The sequence below is a fragment of the Sprattus sprattus genome (genome assembly GCF_963457725.1).
Source record: "Sprattus sprattus genome assembly, chromosome: 2".
NCBI lineage: Eukaryota > Metazoa > Chordata > Actinopteri > Clupeiformes > Clupeidae > Sprattus > Sprattus sprattus.
In genome coordinates, this window is record NC_137921.1 from 44,722,050 (window position 1) to 44,733,656 (window position 11,607).

The 11,607-nt window shown below is 44.9% G+C and overlaps 1 protein-coding gene across 1 annotated transcript; it reads right to left on the minus strand.

Annotated features, from left to right (window-relative positions):
* Positions 1-882: 882 nt before the first annotated feature.
* On the minus strand, positions 883-10,747 carry wdr47b (WD repeat domain 47b; the record flags this gene model as incomplete). Its single annotated transcript, XM_080860239.1, is given in 14 exon segments — positions 883-1,025; positions 1,230-1,444; positions 1,813-1,948; positions 2,155-2,325; positions 2,673-2,842; positions 3,261-3,418; positions 4,156-4,178; positions 4,181-4,431; positions 4,917-5,098; positions 6,393-6,495; positions 8,601-9,394; positions 9,844-9,928; positions 10,103-10,186; positions 10,590-10,747. Coding segments are annotated over 14 exon segments (2,673 nt in total).
* Between the last annotated feature and the right edge of the window lie 860 nt (positions 10,748-11,607).

The following is an 11,607-nucleotide window of genomic DNA, read 5'->3' on the forward strand; positions in this document are numbered from 1 at the left end:
ATGATTTTTACGTTAATCTAATTACATATGTTGTAAAATAATGGACACAACCTCTTTTTATTACTAGAATGCACAAACAAATATTGCAGACATCAGTTAAGAGTTTACACATTTTATTTACGTTGCTATAACAGTGGAACTTCTTACTCAAGGCACCATGTAGTTCACAAAGAATTAACAGTTTACTGGGCCTAATAAACCAGTTTGGAACAGCTCAAAATTGAAGCAGTGCTTTGACCAATGTGTGCTTGATGTGAATGCTTGTGAGACTTCTAATGAATTCACAGACATGCAACTCCAGTGAAACAGAATGTTGCTCTGATGATGCAGTAAGTGAGCTGTACAATGTGGAACATACTTGAGGCTGCAATGCCTCAGCAGATTAAAGTTAGCCGACCTGGAGCTCATGCAGAAGAAGAGCGTGGAGCATATAGTTAATATTTACAATGCAAATACATTCTTGCCTTTTCAATTTCAATGTCACTGTTACTCCATCATCATCACAATCTCAGTATTTCACCAACCCATACTTATTTATAGTCAATAGATAGTTAAGTCTTTACAAATGTCAGTTTATATTTTGTGTTCATACTATTCTCTTCAATGCATACCGTCTCACTCACTCATGACATAGACGCAGACAGACCTTGTAATCTTCCTGGAAGCAGGCTTTTTGTCTTTCATTTAATATGCAAGCTTACAGGGGCTCTTCAACACAGGGGGCGAGGGGGGGTGATTGGAGGATTCAAGTCTTTGTGCTTTTCCACTCAGCTCTCTCTGCTCCGATCCATTGACTCTCCTTCCGCTGCTTTCGCTCTCTCTGTCCCTCTCTCACACACATTGTCACTGTACACTCAGTCAGCAGCAGCGGCCACCTCCTACTCAGGAGTCGTGTGCCCACAGTGTGACAGTCCTGTCTGCTGAAGAGGAAAGGAAGGAGAGGTCCTGCGGGTGCCACCGGCACTGGATCACCTTGTCACTATGTTCACCTGCCACCGTCACCGGGAGTGGCTTGGTCAGGTCACCTTGGGAGGGAAGACCACAGATAGCAGTATTGATATCAGAGACAAAGAGGAGAGTTCAACAATATACCTAAGCAAGGGTCATTAATGAAAGAAAGTATTTCACTATGTCATACTTGAACCACTGTTATTCAATACACAAAAACGTAAGGACATATCAGAGTGAATATAATAAGCCTATCTGTGAAAGAGAGAAAGGGGCCTCACCTTGCAGGTCTGTGACCATCACTTTGCCATCGTAGGAGCCAGTGAGCAGGTAGTGAGCTCCTGGGGAGAAACGGACTGACCGCACATCGCTGCTGTGAGGTCGGTACGTCTGCACCGTCCGGCCTCCTTTGATGTCATACAGCATGCAGCTGCTGTCCTCATGACCGGTGGCTAAGAGACGACCACTGGGGTCCACGGCCACTGATGCCACAGCACTACCTGAAGGGTGACAACAGGTGGAGGGAGGGAGGGAGGGAGGGAGGGAGAGAGAAAAAGTGTTCAATTTTGATTAAATTATACAATAAAAGAGGTACAATAATGTAACTTCATATCATACTGACTGATGTTATTTGTCTTTACTTGCTCTTAAACTAAAAAGTGACAACAAGTGGCCAAAACAGTGTAATTACAGCTCAGTTTCAAGTGTTCAGAGAGGCCTGAAGATGCTTTCTATTTTGGTTTTCAGAAGCATCATCATTCCTAAAAGACATGGATAACACAACCACATAAACAATACGCATACAGACCGACAGACAGACAGAGACAGACAGACAGACAGACAGACAGACAGGTTGACAGACACACACCTGAGCCGTGCAGTGTTGTTCCCACCACGCGCACACAGCTGGGAACACGCAGGTCCCAGAATCGGACCGTCTTATCCTGGGAGCCTGAGGCGATAAGCCAGCCTCCCCACGAGTACAGAGACAGGATGTGCCCTAAGAGGGCAACATATCAAACATATTACAGGCCTCTCTCCCCTAACTCTACAACTATAAACACATCAACATTTCCCCCATTTATTTCACATGTAATTAAGGCTATTCTATATTGCTGTATTATTGTAAAACAGTCCCACTGAAAAACATACACTGCCCTTATCAAAATAGGGCAATTAATCCCAAGATTGTGCAAATGCCAGTACCAGTATGGCCACTGAGCGCGTGCAGACCCTGGCCCCTCTGGCAGTCAGTGGTATAAATGTTGCAGTCTCCGGCTCCGGCACTGACCAGGGTGGCCCCCCCGCTCTCTGGGCCCTCCATGAAGGTCAGGTCTCTGATGGTGCCGTCGTGCATGCTGAACTCCAAGTCAGGCCCTGTGCGCAAGGAAGGGAGATGCTGTGAGCCAGAGAGCCTGAGTACCTCAGGCAGCATAAGAAAAGGAAGTTAAAAAAGCCAAAGCATGGAACGGGTTAAAACAAAGGATGTCTGGTTATTATTATGTCTTACTGCAGTAATAAAATGATGATGTGATGCATTTCAGAGAGCATGATTTGTAGCCCCTTAAACATAATTTTTAGGATGTTTTGAAAAAACAGAGTCTTGTGTTATGTTTTAGCTTGGTTAAAATATTCAGTCATGCAGTTATCTGAGAACAATCCCGGATTGTTGATATTTATTGATATGACCCTTGATGAGGACGTTCTTATAGGGTGAGCATTACCTGAGGCATTGCACGTGTCTGTGTTGAAAGGCAGCACCTTCACACACTTATCATTGGAGCCAGTGGCCAGCAGTTGGCCGCAGTGACTCCATGCCACACAGTAGATGGAGCCTTTGTGATGCTTTATCCTCTTGAAGCAAACCTCAGGCTCTCTGGCTGGGCCGGTCTCCCTGAGAAATTACATTTATTGTTGAAGTAAAAGAGACCTGGCTGAATTCCTTAAAACAAATATTTCTAAAGTGTAAGTCAAACATATTTTCATTATCCTTTGTAGAACCGTTTTTTTGAGATTTGTGAACGATTCCAAATTTAATTTTTGGTTAAAGACTCCTGTCTTAAACCACCCACTTATGGTCCAATAATAAAAAAAGGTTGCTTTGACTGATACCTAGAACTAATCTAGGGAAGACAACCCAGTCAACCCAAAAAGGGAACATAACCCAGTCTAACATGAAGGAAAAATCATGATGGCAAGCACAAGATGGCATCAGAAGACAATAAACCAAAGCTGACATAGCAAGCACTAACCTAAAGGAGAAATCTACCTCATGGATACAAAACTGAACCTAGCCTGAGGTAGAAACGCACCTTCCCTTAAGGACGTCTGGGTAAACACACACCCGCAGAGTTTTGGAGTTGGAACCCACCGCGTAGAGTCTCCCGGAGGGTTGGAATGCCACCGCCCGCACAGCCTGTGTGTCCTCCAAGGTACTCACAACTACAAACTGGGAACTGGGATGGTCGTCCTAAAATAGAGACACACCACAGGGCGACACAGCTCCTTAAGAAGTTCTGGATCTTCAGGGAACTAAGTCAGGTGGGTGTTAGAAAATAGTGTATTGGGTAGCATATGCAACTACCCAGACACCAAATTAATAACGAAAGACCTACCTCCTGAACACATTTCTTCACAGCTGAGGTATGATCTTGGGTAGCTGGCCTCTTTGCCCCGTCCTTCTGACCACTGCAACAAGCACAGTCATTCTCCATGATATCAACTGATGAAGCATCATGAGGAGTTTTAAAATGTAGCACAATTAAAAACGAACTTTGCTTTTATTCATTAATGTGACACTTTTATCTAAAGCAACCTACAGTCGGGTAAGTACAAATTAAAGCTGCTAATATGTGTGCTCCCTTGACAATGAAACCATAACCTTGGTGTTTTTAGCACCCTGCCTGTCCAGTGATAGGAGTTATGTCTTATAATTAATTATTATTTTTTTTAAATTATTTTATTTTTATTTTTGTCATCTGGATATTGACAAGAGTACAATCAAACATGACACATTTAGAATATCTTCAATACTTTGAAAAACACACGTTCCTTACATATTTCTAAGCCAAATATATAATTTTGAACCTGAAAATATCTGTCAAGTCTTATAATTAATTCTAATTTACAAACTTTACAAGACTTGGAAGGACACACACCAGTAGCATGCCACATTGTGTCTATGTTTTGTATTTTAAGATTGAGAACTTGCCTAACCTTTTGGTCTGTGGAACCGGGGACTCATCCAGTGATGGCATGCCCCTACCACTGTCTTTCTGTGGGGTGCTGCTTACCACACCTGCCTTCCCCCGTCCTGGATCCCCAGTCTCAGGGGTCTGGATGGCGCCAGCCTGGGCGGACTGGAAAGGGGGGGCAGGGGTGGTTGTCTTGGCTGTGGTACCGTTACACTGCTGGGTTAAAGACTGCACATCCTCCACCAGGTTGTCCATCCCCATATTCATCTCCCCCAGCTTCTGGATGGACCTGAAGATGGTGAAGGTAAACCATTCAAAGTAGTGTCTATATAGAAATGTTGCAGCATGCAGTGTTGAGCTACCTGCTGAATGTTAGCAGGTTCAGTAAGGCAAGCAAAGTATGTCATACTAATTACACAAACATAGCATTTCAAACCTGGCTTCGTTAACTGAGATTTTGAGTGTATTTCTGAGTTTTGTGGATATAAGTGGTATAAGATGTAAACAAAGATCTGTTCACTTTCATTGTGCAAGTTCACTAGACTGTGTTTGGGTCAATTGCTGGGCTAATGTTGAGGCACTCTCCTTCAGTTTGAAAAACTGCAAAAACAACTATTATCGTGACATTACAGTCTCTGCCTGGGTGACGCCTGTGAAGATATATGATTAATCCACAAAAGGGCGTATGGTGGAAACATCACTGCAATAACTGAACACATACAAATCACCTGGATTTTGTCATGTCAAATGCTAAAAAGGCAACCATCACCCGACCTGTTGAGGAACTTCTCTGTGAGGTTCTGCTGCGCCTCCTGTGGGCTGCGGGGCTGGTGCACGCCTCCCTCCAGCAGCATCTGCTGGTAAAGCTGCTTCTGCTGCTGCTTCTGCTCCAGGTGCTGCTGCACGCGCATGCGCTGCCGCTGGTACTCCTGCAGTTGCTCCGCCGAGTCGCAAGGCTGCACCACAGGAGAGCGGAAGACATAGCATGAATGCCATTCAAAAAAGCAGAGGAATAGCAAAGGGCAAAATGGGTGCACTGATGAACACAGTGAAAGGTGCCTGTGGAAGATTTTGAGTGTGATACGTTTTAAAAAGTATGCTATTAGTGATGTTTAAAATTAAAAGAGTGCTCATCAGACAACAGTCCAACTTTTTGCAATAATAGAGTACGACATGTTTGGCAAAACAACACATTAGGTGCACCATTTGAATCATGACAACATGATACACAGCTAATGGAAATACAACAGATTACAGTTCCCAAGCTGTTATACATAATAAGCCAGACACATCATATCCTCAACCAACGGGATCTTTTTTTTAGCTTCCTTATCGGTTTGATACCTCCCCAGTCTCCACCATGACTCTCCATGCCCTATTACCCTTGCCCATGACCCCAACAGAAGCGGAGGGGAAATCCAATCTGAAAAGGCCCAAGCTCTCGTACACATAAAAATGAGAGATGAGCATCTCTGACAAGCTGGCTGACTCGGCTGAGATGATTCATTAGGAAAGGATGCTCCAGTCTGGGCACACAAGCTTCTTATGTACACCCCCCCTCCCCTGCAGAGCAGCTCCACCCCCATTCCAGCCTTCCCTTCGCCCCATTCCGTCCTGTCCTTCGGAGGACATTGGGGATGAGCTGGCTGGTTCTGACAGCAGTAGCTCACACACTCACCCTGGGGGTGACCGCAACTCTGCAGGGGAGAGCTCCTGTCCATATAATGAGAGCATATTCACACACACACACACACACACACACACACACACACACACACACACACACACACACACACACAGTCTGAGGAGGGATTTACCGCCTCTGCGGGTGATACGAATTATGAGGCGACACAGGGAATGGAAGTCCTGTCTCCTGCAGACACCTCTAAACTAGAATCTTAAGGGAACTGAAAACCAGTGTCAGATGACCCAAGATAACAATGGGTTCATGATGATGACCTTTCCGACACGGTCCCTGATTAAATGGCTGGTTACACTTGATTTTTATTTCCAATCCCCTTTAGTTATTTTAAGGGATTGCCATATGCCACATAGACTGAAGAGGCCTTGCATGCTACTGATCAACTTAAGCAGCAAAGAGCCACATTATTCATTTTATTTATATCCACACAAATGGTCTCGGAGTGGGCACCATGCATGCTTGAGATACCACAACGATCACTGTCAATATGTTGTCTTTACAATGTACTGTACAAGTCCTTTCACAAAGTCAGAGGTTATTGCAAGTACCTCATCCCCATCAACCGAGTTTGCTGGTCCTCCATCTCTACCTGGTGCTAGAGGTGGACGTGTGCTGTTGGGACCCGAACACATTGATGCTTGTGTCCTACAGCTACAAGAGGAGAGAAGAGAAAAGGTGTTTGTGTGAGATATTTGCCCTACGCTAAGTTGTACACCAGGGGCCGTATTCACAAAAAATCTTAGGGCTAAAAGTAGCTCATAAGTGGCGAATTTAGGAGAAACTCCTAAAAATAATGGGCGTGTCAGTCTTAAATGTAGGACTCCTAATTTTTTTTACTAAGAGCAATTCACAAAATATTTTATCCCTAAAAGTAGCACCTAAGTCTAGGACAGCTTAAAACTCCTCATGAGGAAGTCACTAAGACCTATTCACAAAAAATCGTAAGATGGCTGCAGCCGACTTGGAATTGATAAAAGACATTGCTTAAACCGTGAAGGTATTAATATTGTCGTAGAATTTGCGCGGGATGCAATGACGCCTTTAAACAACGATGTGTCCCGAAGTGAAATGTTTGGAAACATAAAGATAGCCTATTTGGCTTCGCGGAAAACGCAAATGACGACACTGGGATTCATCAGTCAGCCGTTTAATTCATCAAACTATCAACGCACTGTAGACCCCACATCATCCAACAGTTGGATGTACCGATGACTTGTGCATTTCAACGGAGAGCGGTCTGCAGCAGGTTTTTGAGAACTTACCAGCTGGATGCCGCTGGGGTGACAGTGGCTATTGGTCCTGGGACCAGTAGGCTTTCGCTTAGGCTATACGTTTCACGTTCGTTTCGCTTTTTTCAATTAAGATTGGAGGGCTTAAAGGGCCGCATGTGCTGATATTTGAAGTGGTCAAGGGCTGGAAATATAATAGCCTTACAGTTTGCTGGGTGCTTTAATTATTACTGCCTTGATTACATGCAATTGCCATATTTTATATTGATCGCTTTATATTTCTCTTAACGTGCAAAGTGTCATTCCCGTTGGATGCACAAACTTGTCATCATGCGTGTGCATTCTGCTAACTGCACTGTCCATAACTATTTAATATGACTTAATTTGAAGCCTAGGTTATTCTCTTATTTTCAGTCGATATAGTGGGATTGTTAGAGAGACGTCACAAATGAGTTTTTAATGAGAGAGCCTGTCAACAACCAATCACCGTCCTCACCCCTTCTAAACTCGTGCATGAGAAGCGACGTCATCCATAGCAACGGAGTTTTTATCTTAAGCTTAGGAGTTGGTATTATCCTTAGTATGAGTAGGTCTCAGAGCCGTTGTGAATCACTTTTAAGAAATTACTCCTACGTAAAAGGTTTTAGCGCGAGTTAGGAGCACTCCTAGTGGTAAGATAAAAGGCTTTGTGAATACGGCCCCTGGTATCTATCTAGTAAAACACTGTGATTGTAGAATCTTTGAAACGGCTCAGTTTACATTGCCCAATTAAGGTACAACAAATCTGTGCCACTGAACCACATGAATGACAAGAAACACTTCTGTTGTTGCAAACGTGGCCAAAAGTAAAACCCTGCCACAGACCAATAAACCCTTTCAATGAGATGCTACAACGTCCTGGGATAATCTTCTAAGGCCTTGACGGCAATCCAGTTTATGGCATTCGCACAGTGAAAACACACTGTCTCAATGCGGCGTACCTTCTGTAGCAACATTTGACCATCCCCATGGACAGATGGGCCTTGATTGCAACATTATTACATTCAAAAGGTCATAAAGAGCACCAGAACATGTAGCATGCTAACTGGTCATTTTAAATGTGGTCGTCTCCATAAATACAAGGGCAGATTGAGCATATCCCTGGGTTAACTAACGAAGTGGTGTGGCTTTATCTAAGCATGCACAAACAGGATTAGTGGGGTTAAGTCCTGCCATATGGCGAAATTTACTGACAACACTCACTGGCACAGCTGCAGTCGCCCTAGGTACCTAAATTCAGGCAATAGTTTGTCTTAAGTCTGTGATGCATGTGAAGGGTGGAAAAACTGATTTTCAAGTTTATGTTTAACTACTTCACCAAGGGAAATCCTTCGCAAACTGCAAAAGCTCTTTCCTCAGATGCATCCAGAAACCCTACAATCAGTTCCAATCATTTCAACCCCTTCTTGAAAAGGTTTGCCAATTTGTATATTATGTAAAGTATTACATTATGCAAAGCTCTACTCTCCGACAGCGCTGCATCAATACCTATCAGGAGAATCCTGAAAGACAGTGTTATCCAGGAGGGCTTTCGTGACGTTGGGTCCTCCCCCTTGACTCCCGTAACTGGCAAAAGAGCGTGACATGGCTTCCCCCTTCCCACTGGCCTCCGCCTCCTTCCTCTCACCCTTCCCTGCCAGGCCGTGCGACAGGCCATCGAGCGCAGGGGCGAGCGACCGCGACATGTACGTGTCGGCCGATTGAGGCCGCCGCAGCGGTGAGGCCGGGTACGGCGACAGCTTGCTGATGAGTGGTGTGAGCAGGTCTGTGTGGCCTGTGCGCACGGGCTTCACCAGCCGGTCAACGTGGATGTTGAGCGTTTTCTGCTCGAAGGCGCACGAGAACACACCCGGCGCCAGGTTCTGCAGCCATGACAGCAGACTCAGGTCCAGGTCGTCGCAGCCGTTGCCGCAGAGCACGTCGACGCCCAGCAGCACCTCCCCCTCTCTGATCTCCTCGTCCGTGGCCTTACTCTGACAGAACTCCACGCAGCACTCATACAGCACACCCTTAATGAGCAGCTGGAAGAGCCGGTTGCTGCTGGCCCGGAAGCCGGCCTCGCTTAGCTTGCGGTCGGCCGGGATAAACTCGGCCACCATAACGCAGGCCTCCTCGAAGCAGTGAACACGCGCTGTGCTGGGGTTCCAGTCTTTGAACTCGGCGTGATGGGTGAGGCAGGGCAGCGTCAAGAGCAGGCATAGCTTGCTGTGGTCCTCCTTGGTGGGACTGAACTCCTCCAGGGAGTGCAAGCACTTCACTGCCTCTTGCATGGTGAGCTCCAGCTGTGTGGAGAGGGAGGGAGGGAGTGGGTAAGGTGTGAGGAAAGACAAGGGAAGAGAGAGAGAGGGATGGTAAGGGTAGACAAATGCAGACGAGTGAGGAGTATGATGTATTTGTTAATCAAAGGAGGCAAGGGATATAATGGAGGCAAAGACAGAGTGAGGTGAGTGGAAAGGAGAGGAAATGAAAGAGAGAAAAACATATATGGTGCTGCTATATTTCTCTGATGGACAGAGACAAAAAGAAAATGGTTTTCGTGTCACCATTTACAAATATGCTTTAATTTTACAGGGTACTATGCTGTAGCTTTTCAGACAGAGTGTATTACTCTTAGTGCACGTTTTAACTGACACTGGTAACCAACCAGCCAAATCATGTAGGTCATCTGCCAAGCAAGCTACTCTAGGGCACATCCTTCTAATGTGAGGAGAGGCAAAGGCTAAATACTCACAGTCTGAGGATCATCAGCAGCAGCAATGGCATTGTTCACACACAGGGCTTCCAGAAACTTCTGCTTTAAAATGATGTATCGGAACCTGTGTCAATAACAAAAATAAGAGGAAAGCTTGACAGCCAATTCCTTAGCATTAAGCACACCATCAACATCCTTTCTTATGACTTATTTGTAATAACTTTCACCAGCTTGACAAAAACATTTAACCCTACAAATGTACATGGCCCAAACATGGAGACGCTTAAAACTCACTCACTTTTTTCTGTCAAACTTATCCATGCTTTCAAGTGGTTGAATGAACTGTAGGACCTCATCCCATTGGCCATCCAATATCAGTTGCCTTTATTGCAAAGGAAAAGGATTACAGTCAGGGAAAGTTTTAATCCACATGATGCAGAGCAAGCTGCCCTGCTTCAAAGACGCTCACTAGTGAATTCTCACATGGATTAGTGGCTAAACCCTTGTAGAAGTTTGCAGTAAAACCACACAAATTGTGAAACATACTGCATCTTAGTGCATACACACTTCATGCCGTTTTATCCCAAACTGCCAAGAGAAACAGCCTCAACAAATAAATGATTCACCCTCTTTGTCACTCACTGCACTGTGAGAAGGCAGACCTCATTCTAAAGGCTTTAGCTAGCTTACTGCCTCTAAATACAGCCAAGCTGACAGGCTCTAAGCACATTCAAATAGCTGACAACTTGGGTTGTACATCACAGTAACAGAACACAGGGCCCTACCTCAGGAAAAGCATATCATCAGAATACAGGCCGTTGATGACCCCACTCTCTCTTTCTAGGGCCAGCATGCTGATGTGGAGCTTTTTTGAGTGGAGGAAGTCCAAAATCAGCTTAATGATCTCCACCTCTTTGATGTTGATCGTCTCCTTCGCCGTCATGGTGTCAGCTTTCTGTATGAGTTGAAAATCGGGTGAGTGACATCAACTAGGCACGTTGACACTATCAATAGCTGTCCGTGTTGTGATGTTTTCTCTATGCATGCCATGTTTTTTTTTTTGCGTTAGGGGTCAAGGACAACTAAGTTTTTAGTATCTTTCTGGCTAGGGTTAATTCTCCCACCCGGGTCGTTCTGGGCATTAAAGCCTAACAAGATTGACCTAACAAAAATAGTTTATAGTGGAATGTACCCATTTCAAGATTGTTTTAAAGCTACCTGGCCTACTCAAGTTACAACTGCAGCAATAAAATCACACACACCTGCAAAGCCATAGGTTGTCAAAAGCAGCAGCTATTGCTAAGCATGGTAGCTTGCAGCAATTCTCGGCTCAGTTTGCGGGACAAAGCTAGACATGAGTGATGCGACTAACTAGCGTCCTATGACACACCGCATTAAATTACAACTATTTTCGAGGCGCAGGATAAATAGAACTAGCTAGCTTATTATTGACCACGCTGCAGTTTGTGAACCACACACCATATTGTTGACTATCGCATATGAGCACAACGTGACATTCGACCATCATCACCCTTTCTGTTTTTTTTCTGATTAACAAGTGAATCTGACGATTACCCTGCGTTTAGTTTGGGCAGCATCACGTTTGTGTCGGCATTTGCTCAACTCGGATGCCGATGTGGCGTAAAAGCCTACCAACCCGAAAAGCTTGGTCAGGCTGAAGACATTAGCCGTTGCGATACTTATAGCACTAGACTGTATTCTTACCTGTGCAGGTCCTACCAATTCATGAATTGCAGTCTTGTTGACTGTGAGGTTTCGTGAGGAAAAAATGGGCAAACTCAG